Source organism: Crocodylus porosus, unplaced genomic scaffold (assembly GCF_001723895.1).
Source record: "Crocodylus porosus isolate Cpor-Errol unplaced genomic scaffold, CroPor_comp1, whole genome shotgun sequence".
Taxonomy (NCBI): Eukaryota; Metazoa; Chordata; order Crocodylia; family Crocodylidae; genus Crocodylus; species Crocodylus porosus.
This window is the reverse complement of record NW_017728943.1, coordinates 75,406,930-75,424,458: the sequence shown is the minus strand read 5'-3', so window position 1 is coordinate 75,424,458 and position 17,529 is coordinate 75,406,930. Positions and strand designations below refer to the sequence as shown.

Genomic DNA, 17,529 nt, shown 5'->3' with positions numbered 1-17,529 from the left:
GAAGTTATATTTTGGTAAAGAAACAAATTATAGCATTTTTCTTTATATCATATTTGTTTATTTACATGATAACTTTAATAACAAAATATTTTAAAGATACACTACTAGAGTAAAACAGCAAATTAATAAGCATGAAAGCAGAAGATGTTCTTGAATAAAATAACATTTTATGTTAATCTAACATGCTGCTTAAATATATTACACTGTACAGTACCTTTGCACAATAAGGTCATGCTAGTTGAATAACATTTTTCATATACATTTTTGAAAACGTCTTCTTGGATAATTAAGTCTGACTCTTAAGATATGGCATGTTAGTTTCTGACAGGTGCCTGCCAGGGATCTTCAGTGCTGTCATGCATTATGTGGATTTCAGCCAAGATAGGAGGTCTGAGATACTTGTTTCTGGTCACTTCTCATTAAGGCTTTGACTGCAGGAAATAAAAAGCAACTATTAAAGATGGAGAATACAAGCACAATAGGAAAAACATAGAAATAAAACATTCTGGGATGATATGGAGAGTAGTTTTCTACAGAATGGGTAATATTTATGCATATTATCTATCACACACACGCACTATTTGGATATGTAAAGTAGATGTTATTTCTATACAAAAAGGTTTTGTTATCCCAATATATTTCAGCTGTGTAATATCAACAAGAGAAATTAACAAAATAAGGCCTTTCTGTAGCCCTTATTTTTTGAGGGACTGGTTCCTTTTTACAGCCTCTGAACTACAGCTAGAAAGTCAACATTTTAAAGAACAATCAAATTTTGTCACAGCTGGTGTGCTTACTAGCCTTGTGGAATCTTTATATTTGTTTCCCCTCTTGTCTTCCATTCCTTTCACAATTCTCACTGTCAAAGCCCTGCATAACTGCTTCTCAATACGTCTTTACTATACTATTTTCCTACATCCTCTCCTAGTCCATTCATTCTACCACATCTCGCTCACTTCTCACTTTGCAGCATCTTTCACTTTGCCTTTTGGCTTTCACTGCCTTTTGTGCTACTCATTTGCATCATGTCTGGCACTTTCATTGCCTTCAAAGTACACACCTATTCAGTAAAGTATCCCAGCTATAACTGCCAGATAGTATTCTGTCTATACTGTTTTGTTTGTAATCACTTGTGCCTTTAAACTGTAAGCCACTCTGGACTGACACTTATCAATAGGTACAGTTTACCTACTGTAAAATGTGTACCTCTGTAGAAATAAATAATAAATATCTGTCTAGGAAGTGTCCTCTTCAAAGGAGTAGGCGTTAGGTATGTGGACTGGAAAGCTGTGGTTAGGATACTCAAGTAAAACAGAAAAAAAAAAGTAGGCCTGTCACTGTGTCGATCACAGGATCCGGAACTTTCCTAAATTAGCACTGTAATTATTTAGAGACATTCTGTTAAGAAGAATTACTTCCATGGTGACTCTGGAATATCTTGCATGTGATCCCCTAGCAAAGATGCTGAACACTCACACTGTGACCATAAGATTCCAGTGACTCCCTCCCTCACAGATGGCTGGTACCCTAATCACTGAGTAATCCCCTGGGGAAAATGGAAGTTAAAAAAGCAGAAGTAAAACTGCTGTGATCTAAGACCACAAGCCTTCATCTGAGTGAAGCAAATCTATTTATGTATACTGTGGAGAAGGTGAAGGAACTGAAATACTTACCTGTTTTGAACTGCTAGGCAGAAGACATTGATAAACTGGTTTAAAATATAAGGTCTACTCTGCTATTGATGTTTGAGGGGCCTTATACATGTTACTCCCATGAGTTATAATGCAGTAGTACCCCGCACAATTCTTGTGTGTTGGTAAGAAAATAGACCCCCGAGAATCATGATTTGAAGATGGAATATTTATAGATGACTCAAAAAAGTTACACTCACTTTGTTAATTCCTTTTAATCCAGATTCTTGTGGCTTGTCTACAAGGTTTTTTGTTACACTCTACTGTGAGTATTCTTAATAGAGACCCATATCCTTGGGAACAGATGTACCTCTGGAGCCAAGGTCTAAATTATCTGGAAAGTGGTAGTCCTGCTTATTTGCTCTCTGAGTTTAGTGTTTGGTGCAAAGCCATATAATAATCTGCAGTCTCAGCTCCACCCTAATTCCTTAGAACCTTAGCACTCCTTTTCTTTGGACACCATTTAACCTTCAGTATTGGTTAATTTATTATACCTACTGTTGTTACGTTTCAGATAGAGATGGGCAAGGTTCCTTTTCTAGTATGCTAGACAGAAAGGCCCTTACAGTTAATATGACAGAGCTACACTGAATACTGTGCCAATGTGACTGGCTTTCAAAATCATTCCATAACTTCCAGTGTTATTAAAAAAAATTACTAACCATAAGTTTTGAAAGAGGGGAGGGACTCTTAGTTAAACTGAAAAATAAACAGCTAACTGAAATGAATGGGCTTTAATGTTTGTGCTGCACAAGATGAATGCGGTTTGGTTTCAGAAGTTCTTTGATGCAAAGGTGGGGTAGGAATAACTCACATTTTCTGTCCTTAATTGTGTGGAGCCAGTTCCCTATCATGCAATGCTGTGGAATTGCAGAGTGGCAGGCAGCTTCAGCAGTGCTTAAAATGTTCTGCAGACCTCCTGCAGACCTCACCACAAACCCACACATTTTGTTTTCTCTTCTGGTACTGACTGCCTTGATTCACCCCCATTTATTCAGCTGACTACGTAGTCTAGTTAAGGGTAGAAGCTGCTGTGTTTCTTTGTAGTGAAGGTGTATGTGCATCCTTCTTACTGCCTCTTATCTTATCCCTTTATGTCACCAATATAGAAACATGCAAGAGGCAAGGATTTTTGTGGGATATTTTTTACTGGACCAGCTGCATAGTTGGGTACAGTTAGACAAGCTTACAAATGCAAGACATTCTTCATCAGGTGTATGGAATATATGAAAACAGGCATTGGAAACGGACTGAGCTCCTCTTTTTTAGATGCATCACAGAACAGAAATAGACTGGGAGAAATAAGGTAAAGTGGCAGGGGGAGATGCTTAAGAATAGAAGAAGGGTTTATTTTCATGGATCTATTTGGCAGTTAGACAGAAAGATAAAATACATACAGCCACATAATTGCATTCTACAGTGTTCCCTCTGTATGTTTTGTGTATTTAGTTAAATTAATAGTTATTAAATAAGTCATGACATGCTTTTGAATGAACAGTTCAAATATTCCATGTTGTAACCCCCATTTTGATTAGTGAATGCATAAAACAGGTCTGAGGTAGAGGACCCCAGGCAAACTATTCAAGCACTGTATTTTATGTAACAGCAAACAGCCTGCTATGGATTAGGATGTGTAGGGTGGTAGATATGATCCACATCACAAGCAGCATAGCATCTAGCAGCTTCATGTAATACTAAAAAAAAACCATGCTTATATATATATTTAACATGATAAAGAAATTCTGAAAACATAGATTCTTTTGCTACTGAGTCAAGGTAATATTAGCTATGGTTTTCAGATATTACTGGCAGTTTTGTTTGCTTCATCTTCTGAATGCTCAGCTTAATTTCTTTAAAAGCATGATTTCCATGAATTCCTGAGCAGCTGAAAATTGTGTACCTTTTCAAGTATCTCAAGTTGGGCACCCAGAAACTATGGTTCCCAAAATCACTAGCCACCTCTGAATGTCGTGGCCAGCCAGCACTGTTAGAGTGCAGTGCAAGATATGGGTATGTTAACTGTCAGTTACCACAGAGATTTCTGTTCTGAGAGATCCAGTAGAGAAGGAATCATCAACTATGCTCCATTGTAAAAAAAAACAGTTCAAAAGGAAAGAGATAAGGTTTCTGTCACAGAAGTGTTAATTTGGCAGTAACCTTGTAAAGCACTCCAACACTAGAGTGATGAATACTAGACAAATGTAGACAAACAAATAGAATGTAATTCAAAGCATGAATTTACAAATGAAAATGTTTTTGCCATAGAGTTATTGTATCCAGTACATAAACTTAATACCCAATACTTCAACTCCATCACAGGTAAAAAATAGCAAAAATGTTAACTGTCCAAAATCTGGGTTTATAATTGGAATACTAACCTTAGCTAAAGTATTAATATCATGCCATGCTTACTGCAGCTTATGTATTAAATGAATGTTCATATAACTCTTTCCGTTTGCTTTAAATTTCTTGTGCAACTTTAGTACCTTTATGAAGCTTTTGTATTAAGTTAATATTAAAAGTTAGACTTTGTAGCTCAGAGAGATACATAAGCAGAAGTACAGTCACATTACAGTGTAGATGAATGCTGGTATGAAATGTGACTTAAATGCAAGGCCACTGTTGGATGAATCATTAACCATTTTAGATTCACTATTTAATTTGTAGTGATAATAAATTCAACAGAGATTGAAAGTTGTTCAGTGGAGACACCATTAACATTTCTATCTTTGGCTTTGTTCTGTTATAAAGAAAAAGCATACCCCATGTATGGGAGTGGCATTATATGTACATGCCTTTTAAACAGAAGCTTAATTACTGGGAATTATACAAAATCAACCAGACAGACGATGCCCATGTGGTCAGGAAGGGACAAGCCCTCTTGTCAAGTACCCAAGAACAGATTGTTGTGGGTGTTAAGTATTTCAAAACAAGTTTTCTTTGTTTAGAACAAGCTACAGCAAGTACAGAAAAATACAGAGATGTACTAAGATCACCACTTTGTACTTGTAAAAAGGAATAGTTGAATGACATTAATAGAGTCTAGAGACCCTTTTCTAATTCTAACATGTCTTCACTGCTGACCTCATTTATGTACTGTGATTGTATTAAGAAGTGGCAGCATAATAATTCCAGTCTAGAAGGAATAGGTCAAAGACATTAAGAAGCCACGGGGCTTTATTCTGCTTCAACCTATGCCCTTTTTAGTTTCTGTTTTCACATAATTGACTTAGAAGAGGATGGAGCATAACTCTCTCAGTTTATTTATGAAAGATCAGTCATCTTTGACCTGGGTTTCTTCCTGGTAATTAGAATATTTTACTTGGGATCAGAGAAAAAGGAACATTTGGCCTGAGGATCTGCAACCAAGTGTGGTTAGATGTACCAGCATTCTTGAGGTTAGGTGCATGAGAGCAACCTTAATAGAAGAGGGTGAATAATTCAGTGTGTTCAAGTTAATGTTGTTGAAGGATGGTTTATACATCATCTTTATCCACCTCTTGTAAAACACATAGCTAACTAATTCAGGTACTGTTATGAGTGTAGATTCTATATGAGAATAAACTGCCTCAAATAATTTTGTAAATATATTAGGTTCTTCATTAAATGAAGGCATTAGGTTCTATATACCTATTTATTGTTTGAACCATATATCTTCATTAATGGGTGCAGACAGACATTAGAGCCCTGCTCTAACTCATGGTGCTTTACATAAAGCGTAATGAGTTAAATCGCACCAGCTCCCCCTGACCTGACAGACATTCACCTGTTGGGTTGGCTGGGGGAGAGTGGGGGCGGAGGGAGGAAGGCGCCAGCGTGTACTGGCCCAGGCCAGCTGCTGGGGGCACTTCAGCAGCCTCCAGCAGGCTGTTTAACTGCATTCCCCAGCCCCTTCCCCCCCAGCTTGGGGGCTCTCGGTGGGGGGGGGAAGAGAGCCCCCATCTTCTGAAAGACCAGAACTGGGGGGGGGAGATGGGGAACAGGGTCCCCGCCCCAGCTGGGTATTGGGGGAGCCAGGCAGAGCCTGTGAGGTGAGGGGCTCCATTGCATCCCACCCCAGCTCTGGCCATTCAGCAGCCAGGAGCTCCATGCTGGCTGCTCCCAGCTGCTGAATGGCCAGAGCTGAGGGTGGGGGAGGGCAGGAACCCCTCACCTCAGGGGCCTGACCCAGCTTCCTCCAGTACCCCATTTGGGGTAGCTGGAGGGGCTGTGAGGAAAAGGAGCCCTGTTCTCCAACCTCTCCCTCCAGCTCTGGCTGTTTAGCAGCCAGGAGCTCCCTTTCCTTCCCCCTAACATATGGGGCAGGGTGGCTGGGCAGTATCCCAGTCCCCCATCCCTTTGTTGTGTCCCCCCTCTCCCCCCCTCTAAAAAATTAACCCTGGAGGGAACACAGTTTCCCTAAAATGCTGGGCTTTACAGCACCTAAATGTAACACCTGATTTAACCAGGGTTCATTTTTCACCTGACTAGCCATTTTAAAAGCACTCTGCAGCCATGAATGTGTGTTATGACATGGCTGTAGAACACTTTCAGGAGCCAGATCACTCAAAAAAATGTCACTTCTGTCTGCACCCTATATGATTACCCAGTGTGGCGTACATTGTCAGGTCACTGAAGACCAGGTTTATAAGTTCTTTCCCATAGAGCTTACTTTGAAGATCCATGAATCTGAAGGAGCCTGTGGATCTTTTGTAACAGATTTGGAATGTAGAAGGAAGGAAGTGGCACAAAATGATTTTTCCATAATCTGTCATATGAAAATTTCAAATAGTGGACTTATTTATAAACAAATGGAATTGTCTCAAGTTATTGGGCTAAATTCAGACATAATGTCTAAGAGGCAAGTTAATGTCTTTGATTCAGATACTCAGCTATATCAGGTAATCACTGGATGCAGCTAAGGAGAGAGGAGGTGAAATTCTTGGTATAATTAACAGTAGCCTGACAGTTGTATATAGCCTGCTCTGTTGTATATAACATACTCAAAATCCCAAGGAATTGTTCAGACAACTGAGCGTTGCAAAGACACAAAAGTAACTCTGGCATCACCCCCTAACTCAGATCCTCTGAAACGGTGGTATAGAGCTATGGGTGGACATTCCCACCATTAAAAGAGAATCTGCAGGCAGCCAGATACAACAGGTTTAAATAAGCTAGTTGCTGGAAAAAATGCAACTTTTTCTATGGGTTAAAGAACAGGGTTTTCTATTTGTCCATGTGTGTACCTAAACATATTACTGTAGCTAACATGATTTAAAATACCACTAAGCACAGGACTTAACACTTTTTAAAGTGCCATAGTTGAGTCTGAAGCCAACATGGTTTAAAAGATGTTAACCCCTATCTGCAGTAGGTGGAAATAAAAGTCTAAACCATGCTTAGTTGAAATGCAGATATAATAATATGTAAAAACTGGTATTTGTCTCAAAGCTGGCACCAGGAAGAAATCTAGTGGTCCAGGTATTCAGTGGTCTAAAAAAGGTGATGACAGCATGTATATCTCTAGGGAATGGATCCAGGTCAAGAAACAGTGCCAAACAGAATATAAAATGCTGGTGATGAGGGCCCTGGTCTGAATGGGATTCTAAAATGGTATTGAAGAGTCCTTGAAACCAAGCTTTGACCATCAAGAATTATTTATTTTTCTTCCTGAAATCATCTCTTGCCATGTAAGGGCACTTACACACGTTCAGGGAGGCTGCTCCGACATGCTGTAAATCCAGTCTGCAATAGAGTCTGCTGGAGTGCAGAAATTAACGCGCTCCAACAGCCTCCAGCGTTGCATGTATCAGCATCTCCCCACTGAAAAATAATGGTGGGCACTTTGAAGTAAAGCTCACCAAACAAGCTTTAGTTCAAAGTACCCCGCTGCCATTTTTTCAGTGCGGGAACTCTGATACACGTGTCGGTCAGACACTTTTAATTAGTGTGGCTTGCTAATTAAGGCCCCCCCCCCCATCTCCTAGAGCACATCTATGAACACACTAGGGCAACTGAAGTTTGAGTTGTTGACACAGATGAAGAATGTCAGTGCAAACCTTGCTAACATAGATGGCTTTGAGGCCATCAATATCAGAAAACTTGGCACAAAAGCATTCATATGTGAGAGGATGTTGTTGTTATGCAGCTAGAACTCTTTTTCATGATTTTGGAGGATGATTCACAACTCAATGATGCTCTTATCCTAGACACAGAAAGAAAAGAAAAAGGATTTCACCTCCTCTCTCATTAGCTGTGTCCCGTGATTGCCTAGTATTGCTGAGAATCTGAGTCAAAGAAATGAAATTATATAGTCAATATGGCATTATATGTGGCTTTTTCTCATAGTTGGAATTCTCATTTTCTAGGGTTTGGGTTTGCCATTTGGGAACATTAGGGTTGTTGATAGAAACCAAAGTTACTGACCATTTCTCAACACTATTGAACATCCATTAGTAACAAGAGCATTATTAAACAAATAACACCAAAAAGAACCAAAAAAAAAGAAAAGAAAAGAAATAGAACATACATTATAATTACAGCATACTTTCAGTATAAGTGTGTGGAAGCCTTGATAGAAAATTAATACAGTTCACCAGTTTCAAGTGTAGTCTTCAAAGAGGATTATAGTGTTGGACTCTCAAGGTGAAACAGCTTCTTTGTAAGTCAGTAGAGACCACTTTGTGATAGCAAAGTGAAATTAAATGATCTTGCTATAGGTTGACTGCCATTGAAATTTTAAATTTAACACTTATTTGCATTAGAATAATACTAAATTTAGGGTGAAATCTCATAAAGCAAGTTAATTCTGAATCAAAGTATGTTTTCAACATCCAAATCCATTCTCTTTGGACATATATTGTTTTTGTGGGACTTTCTTGAGGTCTTGTGCCACTTCCATTGTTTTATACCACTAGAAAACATGTAAACATTGATTGAACGATCTGATTCTTTCTTCTTTCAGATATTTACTATTTGCAATAACAAGACTTTCTTTCTAGCAGATAATAAAGTGAAGAAAAGATGAGTGGTTTACTCTCAGCAGCGTCCTTAAGCACAGCACCTGAAATTCAATGTACCCTATTAGCTATATATATTGGTTAAATACAGAGAATGTGTGTTGCTTTCTGGAGTGCGAAAGAAGAATTTCCATAGAAAATCCATAACTTTCTACCTTGAACTTGGAAAATGACCATTTGAAGAAACAAAAACAAAAGGCTCTTACAGTAAGACGCTTATTGAAGAGTTGGACATCTGCGTGTATGATGATACACACCCACTCTGAGCAGAGAAGGTAGCAAACTCTTTACACTAAGTGTGAGCTAAGACCTAAACCATTCAGAGAGGGTTGCAGAGGCATTGTTCTCAGCACCTGCATGAGAGAACATCTGTCGCTTTTGTACAAAGCAGTCTTACTGCACTCCAGGAAGCATTTTATCCACTCCTCTTCAGCTTGCTGTAAGGTCATTATGACACAGAGCCACTGAGGGGGTGGGGAAGCAAAATCAGGGAAAGAAGGGAACTTACTGTTTCTCAGAAAGAAAAACATTCAGAAAATCTCTCTAGTCCCAATGTGGTTCAGCTGAGAGAAACCACAAAGCAAGCAGCCTCAAAGTAGGCTTTTTGCACCTTCAGTGTGACTCAACAGGTACCTGGATGTCTGCATTATTTTTAACGCCCTCTTGTCTCATATCAGATGACTGATACATGGTGGGTGTGGAGGGGAAGGATTTCAAAACACTTTTGAAGCTGTTAATAGTATCAGACAGTCAAGTATTGTAAAAACAACAAAAAAGCCATTTGTAATTGCTGTGCAATACTTTGCTCAATATATTTTGTGATCCAGCACACTTGAAGTTTACAGTTGTTGAGAGCCCTGAGTTGTTCTTTATGAATGGACTTAAATGACTGGGTATCATGAGAAGTTAATCTTCCTTTAAAAACCTTGGTTACATGCTGTAGTTGGCTGTTTCTGTGTGTGTGTGTGTGTGTGTGTGTGTGTGTGTGTGTGTGTGTGTGTGTGTGTGTGTGTGTGTGCGGGAGGCAGGGTTATATGTCATTTTAAAATTCATATCGATATAAAACAAATTGTATCAGCATGAGGAAAAACCACTTTCCAGTTGTTATGTAAAAAGAGTTCAGACTGGCACAGCATATTTCATTTATTTGGTTTTATTTCTTTAAATTAATCTTTACAATTCAGACTGAATTGAATCTATAATATGGACATTCTCATCTTAGTGTAGGGCAATGTATTCTTCAGCTATGTTATATTATTATCTTAAAAGGTTTGCATGAATTTCACTACACTTCACCTGTGTCGGTGGGCAAAGACGTGAAGCTTTCTGCTCTCGAGGGTTAATAATCTCTCGAGCTAAATAAAAATCAAAATATCCATTTCACACAAAATTTAAATATTTTGACTTTTGTTTTGTCCCAAGTTGGGAGGAAAAGTCAAATATCAAAATTGCAAAACAAAGGTCTGACGAATTCTGGTAGGGAAATGTGGAAGTGTTATGTTTCAAGTCAGTTTAACATTAAACTACATCATGCTGGGTGAGAGTTATGTTTGTGCCTAATGCTGTTATTCTTCTCTGTGGTCTGAGTTCCTGGGTCAGACTGCATTTCCTTTTATATTTTACAATTATGACTGCCACAATGCACCACCATATTGCTTGGTGTGATGGAAGACTGCCAGTATATCATGGGATGTGTAGTCTGGTTTGAGGGCCCTAGGTTGTAGGAGAGCATGGGGGACATAAAATACTTGGGTTTCAGGTCCTATAAAGCACCGTCGCTTGAGGTTAATAGCATAATGTCAAGCTAACCAAAAACAAAAACCTGTTGCAGTTCAGTTCAACAACCAAAATGTTTCAGGTAAGGCCAAACCAACTCAAAACCAAATACTTTATTTCATTTTTGAAATATTTCACCAAAATTAAAACTCAGTTTTGCAGGAGCTACGTTTTCTGTTAAAATCATTTTGGCAGAAAAATTTTCAACCAGCTCTAATGATCTGAGTCATTTGTCACCTTCCTTTTTCCTCTCCCCATATAGGGCCTCTGGATAAATCCTGATGCTGAAGTATCCAAAAATTTGGCATTTCCTTTCTGTTCCCAGAACTGAAACACTAATTTACACCAGGGCCTTAACCTTTTCTCATCTCACCATTTCAAGTCTCCCTGCCCTACTATGTCCGCTATCCTTCAACTAAAATAATAGTCTTATCTCATTGCACTAAGTGTGTGATACTGCTGAATTTCTGCAGGTTTCCTGTCTATTTCTTCAGCAACTGAAAATACGATGAATAATCATCCACTTAAGTCACTTTTCATAATTTCTCTTATTTTGCGTCCCTGGATGGAAAAAACAATCCTGGGTTATTGTCCTTGATATAACCTGTATCTCATTCTGGATAAGACAAATGACAAAGTAGAAGCCAAGCCTAAAAGCATAGGAAAGAATTATGGGCGTTTACTGTTGTGAAGTACTGAACTCGTGAACTTGTGGGATCTCTCCAAGTGGGATCTAAACAAGCAAAGACGTAATGTTCTTGCTGAAATAGTACCAGGGATCAGACTGTAAGAAGGAGTTGAAATTGCTAGTGGAGCAGAAGGAAAAAGTATATATGAGAGCATGGTGAGAAGATGGAAAAATTTAAATGCAGCTAAAGATGGCATGAGAAGTAGGTACTTAGTGTCACTAGCTTCATTCTGAGAATCATGCCACAGCAGCAAGCAAATTGAGAAGTAATACAGTTACTGTGTTGCTAATACATTTGTGTTATTAATACAACACAATTCCTAGAGATCCTAGGGAAAGTGTATTTCATAAAAGAAAATATAGAAATACTTTCTTTTATGTCCATCAGATAGAAAACCAGTTTAGGACGGAAAGGTTTTTGTTGGATTATTGGAACTAGAGGTAGCAAAGAAGGGAGCAGATATGGGAGGAGATTCTACAGAGAATCCATCGAAGGGGAATGAAGAATCCATTTAAATGAAGCAAGCAAAGGAAATATAATTCAATATTAAGCCGAGTAACACAGAGAGAACTGCTAAGGGGATGACAGAGATACTGCAATTGACAACATATGAGAGAGAGTCCCATGGTGCCAGACTGGCCATGACATTGCAATAGGCTATATTTTGAAACATTAACCATGAAAAAGTACATAACCCATAGCTGCTCATGTAGATCAGATGATGACACGTAGCTGCTTTACACATACATATGTGAGTGTTGAGTGCCAGTAGATGCAGTCATTTTGTAAGCAGTCCTAAAAGCTGCATCAACATTTTGTGCATCAAGGCTAGGGACAGAAATTACACATAAACTGATATAAGTGATCAGAAACTGGTTCAGATCTGTAACACGACAGAAGTTCATTCACACAAACTGCTTTCAAAATGGCCAACACTAGTCGATTTAAGATAAACCTGAATGGATATAGTATCAGACTAAACTGATAAATTGGTTTATTGAACTTCTTTCCCAAATCCTCTTCAGATTCAAATTAACTCACATTCCTCTGGCATCCCAGGATGCTTTGCACCTCCGTCCGCCCCTTGCAGGGTGGGCAGGCTAGCCTTGGCCCAAGCTGTCCTCTCCAGCCAAGCAGGGAAGTGTACTCTACCATTCCCCAGCTCCTGGCCTGGGCCACTGCAGGCATGTGCCTGCATTTCTGGAATCAAAAGTGAATGTCTTTTCACTTGCTTCTCGGTTCAATTTACACAACTTAGCCTAACATGCAAGGACTGAATCAATTCAGCCTCTGGCTTTTGACTATTTGTACTTAGCCCAATAGCTTCTCGGTACTTTATAAAACATCAAATTGGTTAACGTTCTCTCTTATTTCATGATCGTTCTTAGGTCCAATATACAATGCTAAATTCCCCAAGCCATTTATGATACTCCTCCTTTACACTGCTCATCTGGCCTTTGGTCAGCATGTCATATAGCTTCACACATCTTCTGCAAGTTTAATGTTACTGCAGCTTAATGAGTCTATCAGGCACATTGTCACAAGCAGATGAAGAGGTTTCTGATCTTACAGCATGTACTATCTCAAGTCTGACGGAGGAGTAATTGATGTTGAGTGGCAGCTAGGTCTTCTGCCTGTGTTATGAAATTAGATCTTGATTGACTGTGGAGATATTCAGCATGTCTGTGTGCCTGATGAAATCCCTGGAATTCTTGGCATTTATTATTTTCATACTGGTAGACATAGGTAATACCTGTAAATAATGTGCATTGCATCTTATTTCAGAAATGCACCAAGAAAATACTGTGTGATACGGACTGAAAAGTAGATGTAAAATAGGAAAGAACAGGTTAAGAGTTCAGTGTTCGGAGAATGATCAGTAGGTAAAATTGTAGAACCGAATGGGAGAACTAAAACTTAACTGCCTTTAACATGCTTTGCAACCAAGTTATTTTGAGCAGCATATCATTTCAGAATTAATATGTCTGCTGTTGGTACAGATTTGAGGGATGAAGTGCAATAAACCAAAAGGTATTTTACAAACCAGCATAAAATAGACTCATTTTATAGGCTAAAAAAGCTACTCAGTTCATTTTAAAGATAGTGAAACTAATACCCTCATTTATAGACTGATGTATCAGAATTTCAAACTTTCTCAGAAAACTTTTCTTTTAACTAGCAAGTATTGTGTTACAGACCATTTTAAAGTGTTGATATTTATTCATTATGGAAAATAAAGTGAAGGTAATATAAACTGTTCTACCATCTCTGTGAACCTTGTATTTCATACAAGTTCCTGAAAAGAGGCTTATCCATTTCCAATACTTTGACTTCCTGTAAGTGACTTTTTTGCGCCAATGGTGCCACATGTGAAGCTTTTTCAAAAACTGAATAAATTCAACTAATGCAGAAGTATGTTGGGCTTCAAATGTGGAATATTGAATATATAATGCCACAGCCAATGGTGTAACCCCATTTTCCAGTGTTCATCACTATCTCTGGTTCTAAAATACTGCTATATATCAAAACCAAAGGAATTAAAATACAAAGAAAAAGGGGTAAAATGGGAACAATTGTGAATGATTCACTGAAATTCCCAGGAAAATATTTTGGCTGAAAGACTAGAAGATTTCTGGGATATATAAAATTTGAAATAAAAAATGGAATCTAGAGTTTCTCTGGTACAGGAGGAGGAGATTAGTGTTGACCACATTAAAAATGTTGTATGTGACTGTAATCAATCTATAAAAAAATAGTCACTGCTGAAATTAAAAGGTGGAAACCTAGTGATTCACTTTAGACTTCTGAAAATCAGGGCATTTATTTGTGTGTCTAAACATGGATTTGGCTGACTTTTGCTTCCTGGGGTTTTTTGTTTTCTTGGTTCTTAAATATGGACAGGGCAAACTCATGCACACTCGTACGTACACGCATACCCACACATACATGCACATTCTGAGTTTGTTCCTTGCTAACCATTAGCTTTCTTTTTCCCACCAGGGCTTATTTCAAAACATTTGTACCTCAGTTCCAGGAGGCAGCATTTGCCAATGGAAAGCTCTAGGAAACACCAGATTTTGAGATGGTGCCAGATAGATTCTTACATCCACATTCACATCAACACACAAGAGGACCTCCTGGAAGTGGGTTGGAACATCTATATGTGCTTTTTGCTGCTGGAATGGTTTTGATTACTACAGATTTCATCAGATCTGTGAAACAAGGACCTTATCTGGCTAAATTACTGGATTAAATTTTTAAGACACTGTTTAGATATGATACTATTTTCCTGTGACAGTAATGTTCTATGTGATGCCCTGTTTCAGAAATACTTGTCTTTCAGGCAGTGGTGTAATTTTTCTTTCTAAGCAATGTTCTCCATTTTCTGAGCCTTTGTATGTTTGAGTTACTATTTTTCAGCGTATCCTAAGAACATATAACTGCCATACATACTAGAATGCCTCGTGGACTATATAGTGCCATATTCTGCCTCTGACATTTGCCTATATTTATGGTTCTTATCCATACAGGTATGGATGTGAGTCATGCAATTTACGCAGTGCCTTTCAAGTGAGTTTAATGTTGACAACATTTTTAACATCACAGTTGAAAGTTCATCATGTGTTGAATGCAGTGTCCTTATGTTGTTGGTTAGTTTAAGCAATAAAGTTAAAGGTGGCTAATTAATATTCATCATTATTGCTAAGAAGAGTCTGTTGCTTTAGTATGAAAAGTTCAGTCGCCAACTGTGTAATCTAAGTTGACAAAACAGGCCTACAGCTTTGTAGATAACAGTTATAGTAATAGAGCTGTAAGTGTATTTAATCGAAGACTTGCAGTTAGAATCAGCACATTTACTTTATGAAAAGAAGACGACATCATTTTTCCTAATACAGAATTGCTAAATGCAGAATCCCAGCCACTCATCTTCCCCTTTTTGTGATATGTTATGGAAGACCAGATATAGCTGACTCTTAATGGTGTCACTTCCCAAATTAATTGTAAATAGACAGGGTACTTTCCAGCATGGAATAAAATAAAGTTCATATGTTGTTATAAATGTCAGGTGGAAAAAGTGCCTTGCTTCTCCTAAGTGTTACAGAACTAAACAAATGGTACAGGGGTGATGAAGCTGTGCTAAAACATCCATTTGGAAGTTAATATATCACCATATAATAGCTGCCTATCTTAATAGAACCATATAAAACTATTTGATTGGCAATATTATCCTTGTGTTTATATAACTGGGGATTTTTTAAAGAAACCTGTTGTTTACAAGAGGAATATATGACTAAGGAACCCACGTGCTCTTTCTGAATTAACAAATTCTTCTAATTGGGTTTGTACCTGAAAAGTATCTTCCCTAACAAATTTATGCAAAGAAGAAAAAATAAAGAAAAAGTTTCCCCATGTATGACTGAAAAGCTCAGTCAGTCAGGAATTGAAGACCAAATAGAAGTCATGGCTAGGTCGGAATCCTTTCTTCAAGTCTGCAGAAAAGGTAATGGAGTCTATCCTCTGACCAATACCTTAGGATTACTGATATATCAAGTGAGGTGTATAAACAGCCTGCAAGGGCCTTCAGATAAATTCCCCCTTGCATGCGCACCATGTTGGTCTGCTGAAGGCAAAATAAAACTCAATAACAGTTATGAAAAGTTATTACAAAGCATGCATGGAAAAAGGGTTGGCAACATTTTCTGGCAGGGGGGCTGGAATGAAGTAGGTGGCCATTGGACCTAGCACCACTGCTGTTTTATCCTACTATTCAGCTGCAGTGTACCGCAGCAAAAGCCCCCATTCACCAGAGCCCATGCCAACTGACTGCAGTGTGGCATGAGCAGAGCTCCCCCTTTGCCAGAGACTCAGGATCCCACCTACAGCTTTCCATGCCTCTCCCCGCGAGCATCGCACATCTGGGTCTCCTTCGAACCTCGCCATCGCCTTCTGGGTTGCACAGCCAGGCTACTGGGAGCAGCCTTGGGTCAGCTCCCCAGGGGTCTTGCCTGCCACATCTTTGGCAATTGTTTCTTTTAGCAGGAGAAAGATGTTTGATCCCATCTCCCCTGGTACTCCCCTTTGGTTGTCCTTGTGATTATTGTTTCTCGGGGCTCCACCTCCCCTACAGCCCACCTAACATCAACCGTGATATTATCCATTGTGGCTGGTGTTCTGGCCCTCACTGTTGCTCGGTTTCTTAAGGGCTGTGGCTATGGGCTACTGATAGTACTGGCACTGAGCATCCACCACCGCTCTTCAGTGTTCCCCGGTTCACAGGATGTCAGCCTCCACCCAGGCTTCAGGTCCTCTTGACAGGTTACCCCCTCCCTGGATTCGGTACCTGTTGCCCATCATTTGCGTCTGGGTTTGGGCTGTGTTGTCTTCGCCAGTGTCCCAATGACCGCTGCTGCTGGCCTCTGCCCATGCCGGCCTTGTAGGTGACTCTCTGGACCCTAGCTGGCCTGCCTTGTCTCCTGTGGCTTCCCCTCTGGGGCGCCACGACGTCTCCTTTGCCCCCAGCCCCTCGGTCCTCTTCGACCTCTCTGAGCCAGGTGGGAACTCCTCTTCCTGTTCCCCCGGCTTCCTTCCTGCTGGGCCTTTTATTTCGGTGCTGGGTGGCCACTTGGCCTATCACCCCTGGCACACTTTTACAAAGCATGCCCAAACAGACCCGGAAACTGTTCCTGGCTTCTCCTGGCTCCACCACGGGTTTTTCTTTTGATCTTGAACCGTGGCATCCTGCCGCCTCTCTCCAGCTTCAGGTAAGTTTTCTCCACACCAGCCATTCTCAGCCCTTGCCACTGAAAGCCGCTGAAGCCACAGTCTGATCTGGGCCAGATCCGAAAGCTCTGTGAGCCATCTGTTGCCAACTCCTACATTAACCAGTCAGTTGCAACAGTCATAAGTCTACACTTTTTGAGGTATAATTCAAACCACTCTTTCATACACCAAGAATATTTTCATTGCTGTGGGGATATAGAAGGGAATATAGAAGACATTTATTTTTCTGTTGAAATATAAGGTCTTGTCCTAGTGTTCTGCTGTCTCTCTAAAAGAAAATACCATAAAAGACTGACTAAGAAACTACAGAAAAAAAAATATAACTTTTATACTTCAGTGCATGTACAATCTAGTTATTAATTTGTAAGCTGTTGTGACCATCTTTTTTTAGGAGAAGCTGAGCACTTCTCCATAAGACGCTAAATGTGCAGTAGACTAATTCTACTTATTAGCGTGTCACAGCAAAAGCCATGCTCATGCACTTTAGAATTAGTCTACTGTGCGCTAGCTTCACTGACAAAGTAAGCACCAGTGCTTCTGTGCAGTAGTGCTGGTTACTGCGTATTTAGTTAGTACCTGTATAAACGTCTCTTT

General features: G+C 39.4%; 1 protein-coding gene across 1 annotated transcript in view; it reads left to right on the top strand.

Annotated features, from left to right (window-relative positions):
• The window catches only part of BRE (brain and reproductive organ-expressed (TNFRSF1A modulator)), a 288,488-nt gene extending 273,274 nt beyond the window's left edge, over positions 1-15,214 (top strand). The window contains exon 12 of the mRNA XM_019549599.1: positions 14,155-15,214. Within this exon, the coding sequence (XP_019405144.1) occupies positions 14,155-14,218 (64 nt within the window). The 3' untranslated portion in view covers positions 14,219-15,214. The remainder of the gene's footprint in view (positions 1-14,154) is intronic.
• The last annotated feature ends 2,315 nt before the right edge of the window (positions 15,215-17,529 follow it).